The sequence below is a fragment of the Myxine glutinosa genome, chromosome 10 (assembly GCF_964187855.1).
Source record: "Myxine glutinosa chromosome 10, kmMyxGlut1.1, whole genome shotgun sequence".
Classification (NCBI taxonomy): Eukaryota; Metazoa; Chordata; class Myxini; order Myxiniformes; family Myxinidae; genus Myxine; species Myxine glutinosa.
The window spans coordinates 100,557,573-100,580,871 of record NC_136270.1 but is presented as its reverse complement, the minus strand read 5'-3'; the positions used below and the strand labels follow the sequence as shown (position 1 = coordinate 100,580,871).

The window sequence follows — 23,299 nt, the reverse complement described above, 5'->3', positions numbered from 1 at the left end:
TCCAAAATGACACCTTCAGCTTGTTCCGACGAATTGCATCATCAATTGGCTTGGTCCTTTCCACCAGGCATTCTCTGGTGAAAGCCTGGAACTGCTCTTGGCCAATCTTCTTCACATTCCTGACAGTCTCAACTGCAGCAGGACCTGCAATTTCCTTTGTGTCAAGGACAACCAGATCCATGCTCTCTTCCTCAAAGGGGTTGCCAAGCTCTTCTATAGCGCTGACAAGGGCGCGGACATCCTTGGCGAAAGAGGTCTGCACACTTAGTAGTCTAGTAGGAAGACTAGGTCCCCCTGCACCCCCCGGAGATATACTTCTAATCAGTGTTTCTAGATTGGAAAAAATGTGTAGAAAATGACTAGCTATGGCCCCAAGCTGAAAAAATGTCCCACATACCATTTTTATGCAAATTACTGCTGCCATTATCAAAAAAAGACTAGGTCCACCTGCACCCCCCGGAGATATACTTCTAATCAGTGTTTCTAGATTGGAAAAAATGTGTAGAAAATGACTAGCTATGGCCCCAAGCTGAAAAAATGTCCCACATACCATTTTTATGCAAATTACTGCTGCCATTATCAAAAAAAGACTAGGTCCGCCTGCACCCCCCGGAGATATACTTCTAATCAGTGTTTCTAGATTGGAAAAAATGTGTAGAAAATGACTAGCTATGGCCCCAAGCTGAAAAAATGTCCCACATACCATTTTTATGCAAATTACTGCTGCCATTATCAAAAAAAGACTAGGTCCCCCTGCACCCCCCGGAGATATACTTCTAATCAGTGTTTCTAGATTGGAAAAAATGTGTAGAAAATGACTAGCTATGGCCCCAAGCTGAAAAAATGTCCCACATACCATTTTTATGCAAATTACTGCTGCCATTATCAAAAAAAGACTAGGTCCCCCTGCACCCCCCGGAGATATACTGAAACTGGCAGTGACTGGTGATTGAAATGCGGTGCCTTTTTGTGTTTCAGGTCGAGGTACGTGAACTCCCCACGATCTACAGCAACCAGGAAGAGACTGATACCAGGGTGGTTCTGTACCTCCATCATGCTGCTACCATCGGATACAAGAACGCTGTAGTCAGAACACCGGACACAGACATCCTCCTGATCCTGCTCCACCATGCCCACAACATCAAGCTGACGGTGTACCTGGATACAGGGTCAGGGAAGCATCGCCAACTTGTCAACGTCTCTGAGCTGGCAGAATCCCTGGGAGAGGACTACTGTGCCACTCTCCTGGGGTACTATGTGTTCAGCGGAGAAGACTGCACCAGTGCCTTCAAAGGGAAGGGAAAAGTCGGGCCCTTGAAAAAGCTGGAGAAGAATCCCAGGTTTCACAGGGCATTCGGTGAATTTCACAGGGTATTTAGAAAAATAAAACTTTGTGTTAACGTCTGTGTAGACGGACCTTAATATGAGTCTATTATTTCGTAAAACTGTGATTATTTTGTAAATAAAGCACTAATTAGCATACTAGTATACCATAGACACATGTAATCATGTTATGAATAGTTCTATCATGATCTATGCCCTTCAAAACATGGGTCTAGACACCTTCATTTTTCAATTATCTGCAATATTGGCTGAGATATGTCAAAAATCGTTTTTTTGATAATGGCAGCAGTAATTTGCATAAAAATGGTATGTGGGACATTTTTTCAGCTTGGGGCCATAGCTAGTCATTTTCTACACATTTTTTCCAATCTAGAAACACTGATTAGAAGTATATCTCCGGGGGGTGCAGGGGGACCTAGTCTTTTTTTGATAATGGCAGCAGTAATTTGCATAAAAATGGTATGTGGGACATTTTTTCAGCTTGGGGCCATAGCTAGTCATTTTCTACACATTTTTTCCAATCTAGAAACACTGATTAGAAGTATATCTCCGGGGGGTGCAGGGGGACCTAGTCTTCCTACTAGACTATAGTGTCTGGTCGTGATGACGTGTGTCCTCTCGCCTCCCCCAGTGTTGATGGCCATCTTGGAACTCTTCTATGGCCCTGGCAACTTCTGGCCCGGCAATCATCCAACGCCGCAGGGCACTTGGGTTGTCAGTGAGGCCGACTGCTCCACCATCTCCTTTTATGCAGGCGTTATTCTGTTCATGCGCCTGGTCGATTGGGATCGAAGAGAACACCTTCTTCGTCTTCTGTACAGTGAAGTTGCCAGCCCTGAATTCTCTGGCTACATCTGGGTGCTTCATTGGGAGTGCAACCATGTCCCTCAGGTGAACAGGGACCCACCTGGCATAGTGTGTGTGGTCTAAGGCATGGAACCATGGGACCAGTTCCGTCAGGGCATCAAGGTACATCGTGAATGAAGCCTGCCGCAGAGAACGCACGTAGACCAGTACCAACATCTCTAGTTCCAGCACAGTTGCCCAGTACTGAAAGTTGGGAATGTCTTCTCCTCTCTGGTGACACCAGTCTTCAAACTCAGGCAGGTCTTCGGCATCATCAGCATATGTCATACAGTGGCGTTCATACGCACGGTGTTGCAGGATGTGCAGTGCCGCTGCAGTGATTTGATGAGCTCTTCTTGTGCGGGTGACATGGGCAGCTCGCAGGAAGGAGTCGGCCGTCCCTGGCGTTGCAATCTCAGCTTGCAAATCTGCAAAATCTGCAAATCTTGCAAAAATCAAATCTCTGAATCTGAGATGGCCCAATATCCAGATCTTTTCATAATATGATAGTCTACTAGTGTGCCAAATTTGGTGCTTTCCTCACAAAATGCACAATTGTTATGCTATATTTAGCTTAGCTGCCGGACTAATTAGCAATATGATGTTTCATGACATTATTTCATCATCTGACAGGCGTACACAAGGCAGGAAATTGCCTCTAAATATGCCCCCCTTTCTGCTGAGCTACAGGCAAGATTAATTTTTTCATATTAAATAATGAAACATTTTAAAACTTTTTGTTCAATCAAAACACAACCAAATTCGGAGCCAAAAAGTATAAATCCACCAACTGTTAGAAGTCTTATTAGGGAACTTTTTTTCAATGTGTGCATATCAGATCATTCATTTTGTAAAGTAGGCTCTGCCTGAGCTGCTTGAATGTGACCATTTCCCCAATTTCTGATACGATTCCACGTTACCATGCCGCTAATTTTTTTAACCACTTTACAATTACCTATCAAATGCAAAATAGCTAAACAATCCATATCCGTGTTGTTGCAAATGCAGAGATTACTAATTACATTCAAACTCTTTGAATGTACATGTCCGCGCCGGGTGGCCCCACCTTGGTGAAAATGGCCAATGGCATGCCGTAAACATCTTCCTTTAAACCCGAAAGAGGATTGCTGGCCAAACGCTCCTGGTCATCTTCAAAATCGGCAAACGGTTGCACGACAACAGGAAAGCCACCCACTGCCAGACCGGCAATATCTATCCGGTCTGCGCCCTTCATCACTCGCGCATGTAGTTGTGCAGAACGTGGCGGAAGACTTGCAATCTGACTGTCTTGGTCTGACCCATCAGCCATGGAGGATATGTGGTACGAAATATCATAAGGATCCATAGAGTGGGTGTGGGGCAGCAGTTTTTGCACTGCAGTCTGATGAGAACTGAGCCCTGGATCCCAAGAATGAAGAGAAACAGGGACCTCATCCATAGACTCTCCGTGAGGCCTGAAGGTCATGCACTCCTCCAAGCCATGCTCAATCATACCTGCAGACAGAGCAGCAACTGAAATACATTCCAAACTAGGTTTGCATTGGGCATTTCATCAATTAACAGGATCTTAAGAGCAACAAAGTCAGTCATTGTTCCTATTTTCCCCCACCTGTGGAATCATATTTTGCTCATTCCTCAAGATATTCAAGGTGGTAACAACAGTTCAATAACTCAAGATATTCAAGGTGATGGCAACAGTTCAATAACTCAAGATATTCAAGGTGGTGACAACAGTTCAATAACTCAAGAAAGATATTCAAGGTGGTGACAACAGTTCAATAACTCAAGCTATTCAAGGTGGTGACAACAGTTCAATAACTCAAGAAAGATATTCAAGGTGATGGCAAGGCAACAGTTCAATAACTCAAGATATTCAAGGTGGTGACAACAGTTCAATAACTCAAGAAAGATATTCAAGGTGGTGACAACAGTTCAATAACTCAAGATATTCAAGGTGATGGCAACAGTTCAATAACTCAAGATATTCAAGGTGGTGCCAACAGTTCAATAACTCAAGCTATTCAAGGTGGTGACAACATTTCAATAACTCAAGATATTCAAGGTGGTGACAACAGTTCAATAACTCAAGAAAGATATTCAAGGTGATGGCAAGGCAACAGTTCAATAACTCAAGAAAGATATTGTTATGAATTTTGGTAGAGCAACATCTAGAGCGAGGTAGATCTGATAGGTAGGTATTCGACTGTCGTGACAGGGACTCTACATGTAATAAGTTCTTGATGTTTAGGCGTTTGTCGGGGTAATATGTATGATTGTGGATCTACCTGGAGATTCGGGTGTTAAATAGTGAGGGATTAAAGGTAACGCCCCTGTGAGTTTCACCTAGTAGTCAAACCTCTGTCCATTATGGCACTCCAAACCACATAAACATTAGTTCGGTCCTTAGCGCAACATTAAATAATTCCTTTCCCTGACAATGACTTCGGAACAAACGGACAGGAAACCAGGCTAGGACACCGCCGATGATGGCCGCAGCCAGCTACACCTCCGCTGGGCCTCGAGTGCCACGCGCTATCATAACACTACAGGCCTGTGATTCGGTGGAGGGCACTGATTGGGTGGCGCACCAAGGAACGTGACGTCACCAGCGAGGTTATTTAAGGGAGCGCCGAACGCTCTCTTGGCTTTTTTTTCTTGTTCTCTTGCCTCTCTGGCGTCTGGCAGTGCAGCTTTTGGTCTCTTGTGGTTCATGCTTTTAGTTGCGCAGCAGTTGAGAAGAGTTCTGCAGAAGAGTTGGCTGCCAGCACTCCCGCAGAGAGTTCACTTCAGTTGAGCCGGAGGAGTTGAGTTGAGACCAGTCCCGGAGCGAGTTGGAGGGACGAGACGTGCAGTCAAACCTGCGTTCTCCCCGTTCCTGTCTTTTCGTGCTTCGTGTGGGGATCGATCTTGGGTGAAGCCGCTGGCCTGCGTTGGGTGCCTTGGAGATTGGTGCACCGACCTCGTGGGCGGCGAGAGGATCGGAGCTTGGAGAAGGCCTGGTGGCGGCTGAGCGCGGCCGTGTTACAAGAAGACGACAGAGACAGATAAGCCCGGGCTCCACGTACACTGTACACGACGTGACGTGTTTCTTTTGTAATTCATAATCTCCCTCGTATCGTGTTTGATATCTCTTGTGTGTGGGATCCCAATTTAGGCTTCTGATTAGAGTTATTACCGGCGCGGGCTTTTTCACTGTCTTTACTTTTCATTAATAAATCCTTGTATTATTTTCTGTATATATCTGAACGCAGTTTCCTGGGTGTTTCATTTTAATAGACTAGGGCATGCCCGTACGTGGGTGCCCGTTCCTTGCCAAAAAAAAAAAAAAACGCTACCCGTACGCTCTACCCCGCCCGTACGCCCGTACGCCCGTAAACAAAAAAAACAACGCTCTTCGCTTCCGCCCTTCGCTCAGGGAGAAATAATGCGCATAAGAAATCGAGAAATTATTATTTTCTCCGGAAGAAATCGAATTACGAACCGTAATGGCGCACGCGCTCGGCTCGGCTCGCAACAACGCGTTCTGTGATTGGCTGCCGGAAGTGAAGTCTTCACTGTCCGGAAGGTCGCAAATCGCAGTTACGATGAATCGCAAATTAGTTTTAATTAGTTTTAAAACATAGTTTAACGCCAACATAGTTTGCCAACGTGAAATAAATGAATACGCTCTCAAATGTGCCGTCCGAGGCAGAGTCTGTTCGGCACACGTGATAGCTCGCTGCTCTCTGATTGGTTGAATCGTTTTTTGGACATAGCTCGGTAACTACTTGTCCGATTAATTTCAAACCTTGAAAAGGCACATCCTCGGGTCCCCAGCAATATACCTGGCAAGTTTCAAGTATATCGGACCCGTGGTTGTCGAGAAACAGCGGTCACAGACAAACAAACAAACACACACACACAGACACACACACACACACACACACACACACACACAGAGATTACTGGAATTATAGATAGATAAGGCTGCGGAGCTTGCTGTGTCCGCCATTCCGCGCGTTTAACTTTGTGTTGATTTGGAATCCGCCATTGAGTTTTCGCCTCGGGAGTGTAAAGCCTCGCAATCGGCCATCCGCAACTGTGGTGTTTATCGCGGTTGCGTAACAATATTCAAGGTGGTGACAACAGTTCAATAACTCAAGATATTCAAGGTGATGGCAACAGTTCAATAACTCAAGATATTCAAGGTGGTGGCCCTTGTCTCACTCTTATTGACACTCATCTACATTCACTAACCCAATTACAGCGTTTGCACAGGCATGCAAAAATAACCAGGCTTCAGTGACCCCATGGCCCTCTCCTATTTTTTGCTGATATTTTTTCATTAACGATTAGTCATTGGTGTTTGCTATTTGAATATTTTTGACAACCAACATGTAATACGTCAATAAACAGAGGGGTTTGCAGGGGTTTATCATTTGGTGCACTTGTGTTTGCGACCAATTGACTTTAAAGATAAGAGAAGCCAACAAAGCTTGAATTATAATAAAGCGAAACATAATGAAGGGAATTAATTATTTATTTTTTATTATTTAATTAGTTAAAGAGCAATGGTATTCAAGCAGGAGAGGATTCGTGTTATGGCTATAAAATCATGTTCTCTCAAAGTTCACACATTGTACAGATTAGCACAAGCAAGTTGATTTTATTTCATTGTTTCTCAAAGCACAAACACCCCTAACACCCGAAAGTTCTTACTTACTTACTTACTGCGTCGAGCTGGCTCGGCATTCCATGACACGTTTCTTCCATTCATCTCTGTCACTCATGGCATTAGGTAGTTCGTTAACCAGACACCCAGTATCATTTGTAAGCTGATCTATATATATGTTTTCGCAGGCCTCCCTGGTGCCTATTTGCCGTGAGTTGGTAACCAAAGTAAAACATCGCTTGCGAGCTCATCTTTGTTTCTCCAGCAGTGCCCAGCAAATCTTAATCTGCGTTGACGTATGGTTACACTGATTGGTGGGATTTTTGCATACAATTCATATTTTGTAGGGTGCTCTTTCCATGAGATGTTAAGGGCTGCTCTGAGCATGCGAGTGTATGCACCATCCAGGGCCTTTTCTAGTGACGATGTCAAGGTCCATGTAATTGCCCCATATACAAGAACCGATTCAACAGCTGCTCTAAAGAAGTTTCGTTTCAGCTCGATTGGAAGCGCAGATTTCCAAATCTTGCCTAGACTGTTCTAAAAGTTCTAAAAGCTCTAAACTAGGCGAATGAATGTTGCCTTTGAAGGTGCTTTTGTTATTGGTTTTGCCCTGCCTGTGCAAGTGGCTGCCACCTTTCCTCAACACATCTTTGGAATGTAAAATAATGAAGACATGCATCGGGCTTGCTGGTCACCTGTAGAGTCCCCAAACTCTGAACTAGACGTCATCTTGCCCTTGCTCGGTTTCCGATGTCACTTTTTCAATACCAAAATTCCCCTCGAAGTCTAAACTGAGGGTGGTTCAATATTGCCCGGGTGACGCTGGAGGTCTGCATGACGCGCACACCAAATTCAAATCCACGCACCACTCAAGGAGCGAGTCACATGACCGACGCTCCTGAATCAGTCCGCCTCACCCTCTTTGTAAACATGTTAAGTGATATTGATATGTAAAGGTATTTAAATAATATTTAAACGTGTTGTGTGACTTATAATGTGCATTTAGATAAAACTGGTGGCTTTAATGATATAATGAAGCTCTTTAGCGCCTTCTGTCGTTCGTTTTGTTCCGTTGTGTTCTGATCGTTCTATGGTCTGTGTTCTAGCTCCTCCACGAGCCTACAATCTGCATTAAAACAAGAATGACCGCACTGTGGACACCACCTGTGAGAAAATCCAGTAACGGGCCGTTTGGGAAACAGGAATTGAATGCGCTATTAAAAAAAATTAACTCGACACCTCTTATCCACATCACCCTCCCCACAGTTATATCAGAACGAGCTGATTCCTCAAAGAGACACAGATTGCTTAACCCCAAAATGAAGCGATTCAAAAATTACGGAACAATTTTTTTTTTAGTAATTTACATAATATATTGTTGTGGTTTTGAGTTTGTACAATAAAGGTTAATTTTCCCCCTCATAGTTAGTCACACTACAACACATAGCCTCGCGATAGTTCAGTTATTTCTTAGTATGTGTAAGCATAGTCCTTTTCCTGTGTTAGTTTTGCATTGAGTAGAAAAATGAGAGTTAGGTCCTTTCTTGCCTTATGCCGCTTTTATTGCCTTATGCCGCCTCATGCCGCTTTTGACTTTTGGCGCAAATTAACACGAGGCAGGCCTGGTAAATCGAGGCAAGACCGAAGGAGGGTGGAGGAGAAGCTGACAGTAAGCGCGAGCCGCCAATCAGGGCTCGAAGGGAGTGGCTGCGGCACTGTGTCACAAGGCGTGGTTAGAACATTCGAGAGGGCTAAGGGGGTTGGCAATATAACCCGTTGCACGAAGCCCCCACCCCAGTTATGGGAGGGGCGCTTGACAAGTGAACGAGTTATGGGAGAAGCGCTTGTGAGAGTCAAAGTGGTTCTGTGAGTGCAGTTCTGCGTGGTGATGAGCTCGAGTAGTTATGAGATGGGTGATGAGCTTGATGAGTTGCAAGTTGTGAGAAGGGCATGCGCTGGGTGTTGAGCTTGAGTAGTTCTGTGGAGGGAGGCGCTTGAACAAGTTCAGAGTTCTGTGAGAGTTGAGTGTGAGCAAGTTACGAGTTCTGAGAGAAGACGCGCATGAACCCAGCTATAAGTGCTCTTACCAAATTGGACGCTCGGTTAAGCTTGAGGCCGAGCCTCTATTGGGTTACGCGAGTGATAGCGCGCCGGTAACTAAACGCGCTGTGGAAAACCGCCAAGCCGGCAAGAGACGCGTACATTTCCCTCCCGCCTGCCTGCTGTGCCCGTTGTTCGAGAGACGCGCTGCAAGGATCCCTTCCACCACCTGCTTGCCTTCATCGCGGGACGTGCTGTGACCGGGGAGAGCCACGCCGGGCGGGGCCGTTCCTGGACGACCAAGGCAGCACGTGAACATCATCCTGCCTTCATTTCCCCTCTGTGAGTGTGATCGGGCCCGTGTCTGGGAATTTACATAAGACTGATTAAGACTGCTCTGTGTCTCTGTACTTCTACCGAATCATTGTACATTGTGTCAATAATAATTAAATCGTGTTCTTCCTTTATTCGACCGTCTCGTCTTTTCCATCATTGACTAAGCGTGGTACGAATAGAACCGCTCTAATCGGGTTCCAATACCATTGCGTGGTACGCAATCCGCTCGGTGTACCCAAATTACGCGTGGCTCGTGCGAGACTTGATTCCCCGCTTCCGCGGCGGCGCAGGTATTTAGGTACGTGCGAGAATTGTCCCGAAACCCTACCTTGCGTTTGCCCGGGAGGGGCGTTTCAAGTCTCTCGGTTGCGCCGACCCAAAAAGAACAAGGGGCTTAATCTCCCCTTGGTAAGGGCAGGAAGGGCGGCGGAAAACCGTAACAATATATATATACGTGTTTGGTACCTTTCAGGTGTCATAGAAAGCTGAAATTTGGCGTGCCGACGGACATCGAAGCTGATACACCAGGAGAAATCACAGAACCGTTGGAAAGTGTCCGTAAATGAAAATTTACATAAAAACCATAAACATGTCCATAACAAATCCCCCAAAAACCTCAATCAATATCTAGCATTTGAAAATAGTAACTTCCATAACTGTAAACTGTGAAATAAAAACCTGAATGAAAATTGATGTAAAAAACCGTAATGATTGAGATTTCTGAACTGTATCAATGTTGTTCATGCCTTATAGCCCTCTTTGCCTTCCTACCTTATTTCTCCAAGTCTCCCTCCATTTTGTCCCTCAACCTTGCTGTTTTTGTGTTCCCTCCCTCCCCTTCCCCACCTATTGCTACTGTTCTTTTTATTCTGATACATCCTGATCCGTTCTGTGTTCCAGCTGTCCTCCACGAGACTAGTGTACGTATCCAAACACCAACCCTGCCGACCAGTGTCCATGTCTCATGCGTACCCACTCCATTCCGCTATGCTATTACTGTCATCAACCTTACACCCTGTTTATGGTAAATGTTTCTAGTTGTGATGAAGTGATGTACCAAGCATATAAACAAGCCTACAATTGGCAGAGGACTGATAACGTGAGACGAATCAGGTGAACTGCCAAAAGGGTCATCATACATCACAAAGGTACGACAAGAAATAACATTTAACAACTGCACGATTTCTAGGACAGTATAATAGAGTGAAGATCATGAAACGATAATTAAATATTCGACCTGTACATCATACTATTGCTGTTTAGCCAGGTTTGGATGGGCAAGATTCTTTGATATAATGAAAGTAAACCGAGTAAATCAAGTAAAATACCTGGAAATAATGACAGCAGAGCCATTATAGTCCCAACCAAACTGTGCACTGGAGTCAGAAAGAACAGCACCTGTACGGCACAAATGCACCCTGGTGTTAGGCATGAAATACACACACACACACACACACACACACACACACACACACACACACACACACACACACACACACACACACACACACACACACACACAACAGTAAAAGAGAAAAAAAAAATTCTTCCATGTCATGTGACACCAAGACTCACCCTTTTTTCCAGCAGCACCAATTTAAAGAGCATAAGAGTCTGCAGTGCAAACGGTCAATTGTAAGAATACCAGAAAAGCACCAGTTACATGTAACAAGTACACACCAAAAGATGGTGAACTCACCATATGCCCGAAGTGCAGCAGCAGCTTTCTGGCAGACAGTCCTACAAGGACACGGTGCACATGTGTGCAGTTAACGTCGTATATTTTACAAAGCTTCACACAGCGATTCATAAATCAATGGTTGAGGGTCTATATTTGCATTACAAAGGCAAGGAATATAGGAGGCGAGTTGAGAAAAACAAGTTTTAAGTGATAGGCAAGGGTTGGGACACAGGTACGAGGAAGAAGAGACAAGTAAACGAAAAAAACATGTCTTAGGGCTACACACTTTTATTTTTAAACTTTTAGACGTATTTTTATTTTTATTAAAATTTGATAAGATGAAAATGTACCAGAAAAGAGGACCGTGGGCCAAATTTCAGCTCTCTAGGACGTATGGAACCTAGAAAACGAACGGCTCAAAGATTTGAAACGGGACAAACAAACAAAGGTTCAGATGAAGTTAAAACAAGCGTTACGCCTAGGTCCCCCGTCGGTAAAGTGATGTGAGTTGACAAAGTGGAAGACGCAGAAAACATCCCATGATATGATATTTCGCTCACAAGGTTCAGACATACATGGCGGCGGCCATCTTGGATTTTGACGTGGCGACCCAATTTTCAACAGTGTTCTTCCTTGTGTCTAGATACACCCAAACACCAGATTAGAAGTTGGTACTTCGCTTATTTTTCAAGATATTCATCTCACAAGGTTCAGACATACATGGCGGCGGCCATCTCGGATTTTGACGTGGCGACCCAATTTTAAACAGCGTTCTTGCTTGTGCCTAGATACACCCGCACACCAGATTAGAAGTTGGTACTTCGCTTATTTTTCAAGATATTCATCTCACAATGTTCAGACATACATGGCGGCGGCCATCTTGGATTTTGACGTGGCGACCCAATTTTCAATAGCGTTCTTCCTTGTGCCTAGATACACCCAAACACCAGATTAGAAGTTGGTACTTCGCTTATTTTTCAAGATATTCATCTCACAAGGTTCAGACATACACGGCGGTGGCCATTTTGGATTTTGACGTGGCGACCCAATTTTAAACAGCGTTCTTGCTTGTGCCTAGATACAGCCACACACCAGATTAGAAGTTGGTACTTCGCTTATTTTTCAAGATATTCATCTCACAATGTTCAGACATACATGGCGGCGGCCATCTTGGATTTTGACGTGGCGACCCAATTTTAAACAGCGTTCTTGCTTGTGCCTAGATACACCCACACCAGATTAGAAGTTGGTACTTCGCTTATTTTTCAAGATATTTCGCTCACAAGGTTCAGACATATATATGGTGGCGGCCGTCTTGGATTTTGACGTGGCGACCCAATTTTCAATGGCGTTCTTCCTTATGCCGAGATACACCCACACACCAAATTAGAAGTTGGTACTTCGCTTATTTTTCAAGATATTCATCTCACAAGGTTCAGACATATATATGGTGGCGGCCGTCTTGGATTTTGACGTGGCGACCCAATTTTCAATAGCGTTCTTCCTTATGCCGAGATACACCCACACACCAAATTAGAAGTTGGTACTTCGCTTATTTTTCAAGATATTCATCTCACAAGGTTCAGACATACATGGCGGTGGCCATCTTGGATTTTGACGTGGCGACCCAATTTTCAATAGCGTTCTTCCTTATGCCTAGACACACCCACACACCAGATTAGAAGTTGGTACTTCGCTTATTTTTCAAGATATTCAGCTCTCAAGGTTCAGACACCCATGGCATCAGACATACATGGTGGCGGCCATCTTGGATGTTGACGTGGGTTGCACCCACACACCAAATTCGAATGCGGTCCTTTGCTTACGCACGCACGCCCACACGCACGCACACATGGACGGACGGACGGACGGACACACGGACGGAGGGGAAAACCATAGTCCCCCTTTCGCTCCGCTGTGCGACGGGGGGACAAAAAGGAAAAAGAAAAGTGTGCATCGTGTAAAAAGGAAAAGGGGATGTACGACATATAGGAACAGGGTGCACTTCTGGGTGGAGATAGTCGAGCTGCGAGAGGTGGGGGAGCAAGGGGAATACGGGATAAACCCCACTATTGAGTTTGTAATAAGGATCTGGTCATTCAAAGAAGCAGATAGGGCATAGAGCAAGTTGACATCATTGGGATTGAGATTCTCTCCACATCATGTACCTTATGCTCCGTGGGAGACGTTGAGCATTTATGATGTGTATCCGACACTTTGCAGTTACGTCTTTGATGCAACCCTGAACCACTGGACAGAATGAGTTGAAAACTGCTGCTTGTAGTTGTGGGGTGCACAGGTAAAATAAAGGGGGTAAAATAATCCATAGTCCCAGGGGTCAGGGTTGGAGAGGGAGGAGGAAGATCCCATTTCTCTCTATGTAAATGTGTACGGCATAGCGCCACTCTCGGTGGGATGGCGTATTAAAAGTCGTAATAAAATATGACAATTCTGGGTGGATTAACCTATACATCCTGAATTCTGGAGGATTACCCAGTCTGTAATTCCAGTCGAATTAGCCCCTCCGTAATTCTGTGAAAGTTAACCCATCCTGAATTCTGGTAACGGACAGGTTCTTCGCTAATATCTCCAAATAAACCAGTGTTCCTGCATTGTGACAAACTATACAATGTTTACAGATATTCAAAATTGTAACTTCCGGTGTTCCATTTTAACGGCACTCTTACCTAAAGAAAGTCCAATTTTAAAAAAAATTTATAGGCCAATCACCTATAAATCAGACTACCTGTGTTACTCTCCTGCAAGTTTAGATTTATTACCTAAAGAACAAACGTTAAAGAGCGTTTACTCACCTACATACATAAATGATGGGTTCAGGTGAGTAAAAGCCAAAGATGTATTCAGCTGTTCAAAAAGCTCCTGAAACAAAAGCCACGAGATTGAACTTTGATAGACTCCACAATTGCGCTGAAATTCCAGCATTTCAGACCCTTCACTTTGTAGGTCGGTGTAATATCTTAGCTTTGTGGGACAATTCGTTTTGGAAACACAAATATAGATTAATTAAATATATCAGTTTGTTTGTGACGTCATTTAAGACATGGTGTGAGGAAAAACAAACATAGAGGCGCTCACCTGGTAGAATAAACTATACTACACTGACTAAAGGTATTTAAAACCAATTTCAATGGTTGCTAGAACACAGGGCAAACATGTAGCATCATACTAACATAATCATAAGACTTTAAACAAACAAACAAAAAAAATACCTATTTTGGGGGGCAACTCCTCAGTAGACCCACAAAGGGGCAGATTTTTTTTAATGCCGTGAACAAACTTCGGTACATTACAGGTGATTAAGGTTATGGTCAAGTTGCATCGAAATTGTGTGTGTAGTTTAAGAGGAAAAAGCAAATACATATTTTGGGGAGTAAAACTTGGACCAACTTTCAACCCCGGTAGGCCCCCTTATACCCCATACTCCCTTACACCCCAATTGTTTTTATGCCATGAACAAACGTGAGTTGCAACATACCAAATATAATTTATGTCAAGTTTGGTAACAATCCCATCAGCAGCTTCGGAGAAGAAGTTGCAAGTGTTTATGGACCGACGGACGGATGACACACCATCCTATAAGCCCCCCAGAACTACGTTCCAGGTGAGCTATAAATTGGACAGTTGAGACATTATCCAAGTGTCGTGGAGGAGATGCAACACAAACTAGAGCAAAGTCGATGGCGCACCTAACATTAATTTGAAAGATGGCAAAAAGTTCCACCAGAAATGACGCAATAATCAAATTTTGAGTTAAATACAAAAAATCTGCTGTTTTGACCCATGTGACCCTAAGTCCCCACCTCCTGGGGCATGAATCGTGGGTCAAATCCAATAACTCGTTACACATTTCATGCACCCCTCAATGTTGATTGCAAATACACGTAATTGCATTTTTTGCTGCTTCACCTTTCGACCCCGCCCCAAGGGGCGGGACCAAAAGTGAAACTGCTCTCGCACAGTCTTGCCATGTGCTGATCAAAACTACCAAGTTTGGTGAATTTCTGCACAACCGTTTAGGAGGAGATGGCGCGAGTGATGGGCAGATAGAGCCGATAATTATAACACCCACCTTCCCCACCTGCCATCCCCTCCTCAACTGGCCCATTTATTTCAAACGGCGTGGGGATAATCAAGGGAACACATGCACATGGGACAACGCAGGACTTGACTTCAACCAAGCAAAGCTATGGAACTGGGGGTAAGTTACATCACTTCCCAGAGCAATGTGGGTAAAAGCGATCTTTCTCATTTAGGATTTGTGAAAAATGTCATCGGTTTTGTGTCGTTATTAGATGCAGAAAAGGCACGAAATATTAGCTTCAACGATGAAGCATTTTCAAGTTATCGTGCAGATAGGGACAACTGAGTAACACTAAGATTACACTTTGGAGAAGTCAAACCTAACGAATTATCAATACTGGCTTACCTTCAACATGTCCATGTGTGAGAAGTCCTTTTCCTGGAAGAACACCTGTGTGATCATTTGTAACTTGGCCTGTAGGAACCCGTAGAGTGGCTGCAAGAGACGAATACAGAAATATGGCTATCGCCCAACAACACATGCAATAATACACCTTTTTTTCACATTATCAAAATCAAAATACGCATCGCATCACTTGAAAATGAAGCACAATGAACAAAAGATGACAAAAATGGAGCGTGCACACCTTTGTGTAGGCTGCTAAAGCACAATGTCACAAATATTCAAAGTTACAATCATCTCAACCAGTAAGTTGGCTGCCAGTAAAGTCAGCCGCACATTAGCACAACGAGGTGGATTCATCTGCATAAATGCCAAGCAATTTGCTTCAACAACACCTGGATCTCACCCGAGTTGCCTCAGGTTCAATCACAAGCAAGTGTCGTGTCGCCTGAGACTTGCTCGCACACAACGTCTTTCACCTCACGGTATATAATTAATGCCGAGTAGAACATGTTGTAGTACTCAAGCGATATGTCATGCGCGATTAAACAAACAAAAAAGAAAAAAAAAGAAGCAGTCCATGACAAGACTGTGTTTCTCATGTAATATTCAAAATGGATTTCTTTCTGCACATGATTGTTCGAGTCAGTGTGTGGAATGGTTTCGTAATTTTGTCTGCTACAAATTTTTTGGTAAATTTGTCTGGGGTGAGGGAGGGGCCAGTGAAGGCAGGTGTGAGGGTGGAGTGAGTGTGGGCAGGGGTGAAGGAGGAAAAAGCGCGGGCATGGGTGAGGGAGGAGTTAGTGTGTGCAGGGGTGAGGGTGGAGTGAGTGTGGGCAGGGTTGAAGGAGGAAAAAGTGCGGGCATGGGTGAGGGAGGAGTTAGTGCGGGCAGGGGTGAGGGTGGAGTGAGTGTGGGCAGGAGTGAGGGTGGGAAGGGGTGAGGGGAGTGAGTGCAGGCAGGAGTGAGGGTGGGAAGGGGTGAGGGGAGTGAGTGCAGGCAGGAGTGAGGGTGGGTGGACCCAGGGTGGGTAGGGTGAGGTGAGGGGCAGGCATGAGGTTGTAGCCAGTGCAGACAAGGACAAGGGTGAGGGTGAAGTGTGGGCAAGGGTGAGGGTGAAACCAGTGAGGGTGGGCAGGGGTGAGGATGGGAAGGAGTTAAGGAGGAACCAGTGCGGGCATGGGTGAGGGAGGCGTTAGTGCGGGCAGGGGTGAGGGTGGAGTGAGTTCAGGCAGGAGTGAGTGCAGGCAGCAGTGAGAGTGGAGCTAGTGGAGCTAGTGAGAGCTAGTGAGAGTGGAGCTGGGGTGATAGTGGAGTGAGGGGCAGGCATAAGGTTGGAGCCAGTGTGGACAGGGGTGAAGGTGGGGTGAGTGTAGGCAGGGTTGAGGGCAACAAGAGAGCAAGATTCATAAGTCCTGTGGTTGGGCAAGGCAAGTGGAGTGCGAGCTTACCAAACAGCTGAGCAAAGCAATGCTCTTTTGCACGGTTCCCCTGGTCATATCTGCCCCTCGCACCTTCAACTTCTGAAATGTCAAAGGAAGACGTCAAAAGAACAGCTTAATAAAAGTGGCTAAAATGACTCCCTCTTCCCTTCTTCCTCCCCAAAAAAATGAGAATAAAAGAAAGTTTCATATTATTGGAACTCCAAGTAGTGCATCTTACATTTATATCCTTCAGGTAGAGATCAGTTCGAGTGAACGTGAAATGCAACATGAGAAAACTCTATTTAAAGGTTGTTTTTTTTTAAATCCCCCAATCCTGAAATGAAAAAAACCCAAAACACACATACAGGAATATGTACGACCCTTCATTTGAAGCATATATGAAAGATCATGTGTAAAATCGTTTTTATAACAAAGTTACAGTGAAACAAACAATCATGCCAGGCAATGCGATGCGGTAAAAAAAAAAAAAATTCCCCCGATCCTGAAAGAAAGAAAAAACACACACATACAGGAGTATGTATTACCCTTTCTTTGAAGCATACATGAAAGATCCTGCGTAAATACGTTTTTATAACATAGTTATACAGACCATATACATATACATACATACATACATATACATACATAGCCTGAGAGCCTCATCCTTAAGCTTGCCTGAGCCTGAGAGCCTTATACATAGCCTGAGGCCATAAAAGACCCCCGATTGCATTATAAGGGTTATCTTGAGAAATTGTATCCGAGGGTTAAAGGAGCGATGAAAAACACTGACAAAAGATCTCAAAAGAGAAAAAGAAAACAAAGAGTTACATGGCTTAGGTACATGTTGAATTCACATGTCCACTTTTTACTTTCTGCACGCACAGTCACCAAAGTTCATGTGTGATCAGGCGGTACCTGTGTGTCAATCTGCTGGTAGCAGGCTACGCCAAAAACAGTGCCCTTGTGACCAGTACGAGGAGGCAGATGAAAGTACACGCAGTCTGTCCAGAGAAAACACTGCCATTTGAACATATTGTAACCAGTAAGAGTGTGCATCCACACATGCATGCACACCATTATAATATAGACAGATTGGATCATTAAGTGTAATACACAAAGAACTAGAACGGCACTTGGTAGAGCACATACCTCGCCAGACTGAACCGTTTACGTTTTGTATCCACTGATAGGCCGGATCTGCATTCGGATCTGAACCAAAATCGAATCGGCTTGTTCTTGTCAATTAACTAACCTGTCCACCTAGATTAGTCATAACTCGTCCAGAACTTTATTAAACACCATGGTATATATCATTTCTGGCCCCATCTTTCGATGGTGAAGAATCACTTAGAAAATTAAACAAAATCTCGTATCCAGATTCGGATCTTCACCAAAATCTAATCGTATTGTCCTTATCACAGAGATATCCTTACAGACAAACAGACATATAAGACAGGGATGAAAACATAACCTCTGTCCACTTTCGGTGGCGGAGGTAAAGATGGCAAAAAGTTCCACCAGGAATGACCCAATATCAAAGTTTGAGTTAATTCTTTCCCCTTTTCGACCCCTGTGGCCCTAAGTCCCCAACCCCTGGGGCAATTGTGTAAATAAATGTGTAACAACTTTTTGGATTTGACCCCTGCTTCATAGCAGGGGTCAAATCCGAAAAATTGTTACACATTTATTCATGCATCCCCCAATGTTTATTGCATGTATACAAAGTTGCATTAATAAAATGTTTAAAAACATTCCCGTAATTACATTTGTTTGCTATTTGACTTTTTGACACCGCCCAAAGGGGCAGGGCCAAAAGTTATACCCCTGTAGTTTCTTCTTGCCATGTGGTGATCATATCTACCAAGTTTGGTGAGTTTCTGTACAACCTTTTGTGATGATATAGCGTATCCGACAGCAGATTACAATTTTTTTTTTTTTAAAGCTTGGGGAATGGGGATAATCATTGCGGGGTCATCTTTGGCTGTGGACACAATTATATATGGATATAAATGAAGCAAAGTGCAGCTAGTTCAAAAGGCCTATTTCCTTTGCCAAGTCTGTGTTGTTTTATTAATTGTTTCCCCTGTTCTTTTTCAAACAAAGTCTCCAATTCCATGGCAGCTACCTTCTTGATAGTTGTGGGCCCCATCAGGTAGGGCGAGGTGGGGCAAGGCTTGCCATTCTGGGGGCAGAGCCGGTAGCAGAGGAGGATAAGCAAACTCAACCTGAAACACAGACACATTTAGAAAAGGTAATTACAGACACCAAATTGGAAATTTTGTGTTAAGCATGGGGCCTCCAAATGACTAACGCCGCCAATGCAGTCAGACTACTGAAAGGTCCATCAAATGATGGCAACAACAAAGTGCAGCACACTTGAGGAAATTTTAAATAAAAGATTGCTCTTGAAGAAAAATTTAAATTGAATAAAAAAGCCGCATCATAGCACCTCACATTTTCTCAAGGAGGAGCTCGAGGTCTGCAACCGCGGACGTGTCACAAACCTGGCTGCCCTTTTTGTGGTGGAACCCGATGAGTACAATGTGAAGAATTGGCCGGGCCGTACAGAGCACGTCCATTACTGTTTCACCGAGGAGCCAATGCAACTACAACGGGAAAATAATAAAAGAAAACACAAATAAGGCCAAGAATCATGTTAATCCATTTCGCATTACAGGTTCACGACGATGGTGATCCGGAGGGATCTTTCGGGGTAAATGAATCGACAAACTTACAGACTGGAGAAGGACCTCATTATGTAGATTACATCTCATCTGCCCTCAACGCTTGGGAAATTATTTCGAATCGAGATAACCATCTTAGCATGTTCTACAAACTACAACGTACTTTATAGAGGTAATAATTAGACAAAAAAGATGCAGATTAAAATAATTTTTACAGCGTAGTCCATAGGACAATGCCGTCTGGAACAGTGCATGTATGTATGTATGTATGTATGTATGTATGTATGTCCCTTCTGCTGGCATTTTGTGGGTTTATTCCCTTTAAAATTTGTTTTCTCTGCAACTGTTGGTCCAATTGATAAATTTTTCACCACAGGAGGGCCTCCTCCTGAAGAATGTTAGTGATAATTATGACTTTGCAGGTCAGGATATGGGTGGCATCTTGGAAAACCGAAAAACGGCACCTCTATACCTCTGAAACTGCTCCATGGAAACAAAATTGAAAGGTGGTTCATTGTAAAGTACTCCCCATGGGGAATAACATGTCAATGACGATGTCATAGGTCCCTTCATTATGACGTCATACATCGACAAGTAGAACGCTTGATCTGATCAGTATGAAATTTCTTGTGCGTGATCTAGGGATAAATCGGTTGAGAATTAAAATTGATGACATCGTTGGTCACGTGGGTGGTTCTGCAGCCTTATATGTACGGCGTAGCCCATAGGGTAATGCCATCTGTAACAGCGTTTGTCTGTCCGACCGGTGTGTGTATGCATGCATGTACAGTCACATGAAAAAGTAAGTACACCCCATGTAAAGTTTTGACTTTTTCAACATATTTCAACATACAGCTATTTGATCTTCATTTCAACAATATTGATAGATAAAGGTGATGTAATGTAACAAATACCATGAAACATTTACATTTTGTAGTCAATTGTATAATTTAAATAAACATAAATGCAAATTTCGCATGTGGAAAAAGTAAGTACACCCCTACATTTATCACAACTTCAAATACCTAAAATTAGAATCAGGTGCACCAGCTCAGGTGCAAATGATTAGAACATCATTAGAGAGGATCTTGGAGGAACCTGTCTTATTTAAACCTCAGACATTTAGTTTGGTTTGCTCTTTGTTGTTGAAGTGTGCGGCATCACCATGCCTCGATCAAAAGAGAAAACACACACTGAGGCCTTCAGAAAGAAGGTTATAGATGCCTACGAGTCTGGGAAGGGATTTAAAAAGATCTCCAAACAATTTGAAATCAATCATTCGACTGTCCGGAAGATCATCTACAAGTGGAGAGGATTCCAAACAACTGCCAACTTGTTCAGGCCAGGCCACCCCAGCAAGTTCAGCCCGAGAGCAGACCGCAAGATGCTGAAAGAAGTCTCTAAGAACCCCAGAATGTCATCACGGGACCTACAGGTAGCTCTTGCCACTGTTGATGTCAAAGTGCAAGAGTCTACCATTAGAAAGAGGCTGCACAAATTTGATCTACATGGGAGGTGTGCCAGGAGGAAACCTTTGCTGTCCAGAAAGAACATCAGGGCAAGACTAAAGTTTGCCAATGAACACCAAGGCAAAGACCAGCACTTCTGGAACAATCTTCTGGACAGATGAGTCAAAGGTAGAGCTACTTGGCCACAGTACCAGAAGACATGTTTGGCGAAAACCAAAGACAGCATTTGACCACAAGAACGTGATACCAACTGTAAAGCATGGTGGTGAAAATATTATGGTTTGGGGCAGCTTCGCTGCATCAGGGCCTGGGCAGCTCACCATCATAGAATCCACTATGAATTCTTCATTGTACCAGAGGGTGCTTGACGATAATGTGAGGCCATCTGTCGGAAAGTTGAAGCTCAACCGAAGGTGGACCTTGCAACATTACCATGACCCTAAACATACCAGTAAATCCACCAGGGAATGGCTGAAAATAAACAAATGGAGGGTTCTGGAATGGCCAAGTCAAAGCCCGGATCTAAATCCCATCGAGATGTTGTGGGGGGATTTGAAACGAGCTGTGCATGCAAGAAACCCCTCAAACATCGCACAGCTGAAAGAATTCTGCATGGAGGAGTGGGCAAAAATTTCTCCCAGTCGATGTCAGAGACTGGTAGACAGTTATAAGAAACGCCTACTTGAGGTTGTTTCTGCCAAAGGGGGCAATACCACCTATTAGAGCCAAGGGTGTACTTACTTTTTCCACATGCGAAATTTTCATTTATGTTTATTTAAATTATACAATGGATTACAAAATGTAAATGTTTCATGATATTTGTTATATTATATCACCTTTATCTATCAATATTGTTGAAATGAAGATCAAATAGCAGTATGTTGAAAAAGTCAAAACTTTACATGGGGTGTACTTACTTTTTCACGTGACTGTATGTCCCTCACAAACATCCACCAATCAGAGCTGAGGATCTGTTTACATGACAGGGGAACAGCAGATCCTCCACTCAGCAGATCCAAGCCCAGCTACACCGCTGTTGGACTGTCAGTCTTGTTTTAATTATATTCATACGTCCATCCAAATGCACGTGGCATATCTTTCCTGCCTCATGAATTTGGCCAGCACACAATGGCCTACTTTATTTGAAGGATGCCAAGAGATCTTAACATCCGTGCTATTCCAAAGGATGGTGTACACCAACATGCAACACGTTGCTTACGAAGCACAAGAGGACCATTTATGGTGAGATCATGACTCTCGGAAATCAAACTCAAAACCGACAATTCTAAGGCAGCAATGGAATGGAATACTGGTGTCTGTGCAAACAAGTGCCGGTCTGCATCGGCAGACAAGATAAGCAATGGGGTTTATTAATTCAAGTTATTGATAAGACGATGTTGGATGTTGGGCTGGGTGTCCCATCCGCGAGCATCAGCTTGTGTAAGTCAAAGTTGAAGATCCCACTTTCGGGAAAAAGAGCAGGCGAGTCATCGCCGACACCCTGAACAAATTACAAGTTTTCTTGTCTTGACCACAGATGGGAGAGCAAAGGCAAACAACCCAGGGCAATTATTGCCCCGAGACTGTTTTGGCACCTCAGAACCTGCCTTTGTACAGAGAGCACTGGAGGGATAGAGCGACAGGTCATTACATTAGAAATTCATTTGATAACATTGTAACAACTTGAAATCGAAATAATTTAATTTAAACCTCGTGTACAAGTTCATCAGCATCATCATCATCAATGACAAAGCAGTCTCTTGGACAAGGGGTATGCTGTGGGTGGTTTGCCATTGCCTTCCAAGCAGTCTGTCAGGGTAGGAATTATATAATTTGTTCAGGGTGCAGACGATAACTCACCCCAATCTTCGCGAAACACCGAGGGATACTTAATGTCTACCAAAGACCGGTGCTGGCAATCGGATCCTCCGTCCCTCGGATGGACAGCAGACACACTGGTGCCTCACCCAACACCATGGCGACCGTTTACAGCTTGGTCGGGATTCAAACCCAGGCTGGACAACTCAAACGGCAGTGCACACACCTCTGGCATATCATACGAGCTCCGACACAAACTAGACAACATAATCAAACCTTTGAGCCCTGTTTGTTACAATGCTCATCGTTTTCAATATGTCAGTACTGTACTGTACATTCCTCCTCTCGAAATTAATTAATTATTTCTTTCTTTAGCTATGAGTATGACCACCGTCTAATAAAAGTATAAATCCATACAAACCAAGACAACGTCTTGCAGACAAATACACCGATATGAACCAAACGAATTGAGGAAAAATATATTATATAGCAATAATAATAATAAGATTAATAACAACTTACTGTACTTTCAACTTTATACACCAGTCCTCTCTTTGGC

General features: G+C 43.9%; 1 protein-coding gene across 8 annotated transcripts in view; it reads right to left on the bottom strand.

Moving 5' to 3' along the window:
- Window positions 1-23,299, bottom strand: part of LOC137433902 (late secretory pathway protein AVL9 homolog) — a 42,968-nt gene that overhangs the window by 18,888 nt on the left and 781 nt on the right. The window contains exons 1-11 of one of the 8 annotated variants that reach the window (XM_068126379.2): window positions 23,263-23,295; window positions 19,274-19,375; window positions 18,895-18,994; window positions 17,685-17,770; window positions 16,797-16,868; window positions 15,349-15,438; window positions 13,715-13,781; window positions 10,920-10,960; window positions 10,796-10,834; window positions 10,549-10,618; window positions 3,257-3,684 (exon numbers count right to left, since the gene is read on the bottom strand). In XM_068126379.2, the coding sequence (XP_067982480.2) occupies window positions 3,257-3,684; window positions 10,549-10,618; window positions 10,796-10,834; window positions 10,920-10,960; window positions 13,715-13,781; window positions 15,349-15,438; window positions 16,797-16,868; window positions 17,685-17,770; window positions 18,895-18,994; window positions 19,274-19,348 (1,068 nt within the window). In that variant the 5' untranslated portion in view covers window positions 19,349-19,375; window positions 23,263-23,295. Of the gene's footprint in view, window positions 1-3,256; window positions 3,685-10,548; window positions 10,619-10,795; window positions 10,835-10,919; window positions 10,961-13,714; window positions 13,782-15,348; window positions 15,439-16,796; window positions 16,869-17,007; window positions 17,455-17,684; window positions 17,787-18,894; window positions 18,995-19,273; window positions 19,376-22,782; window positions 22,980-23,016; window positions 23,110-23,161; window positions 23,208-23,262; window positions 23,296-23,299 lie in introns of those variants that run through there. The other 7 variants (XM_078785936.1, XM_068126377.2, XM_068126380.2 and 4 more) reach the window with 7 other exon arrangements.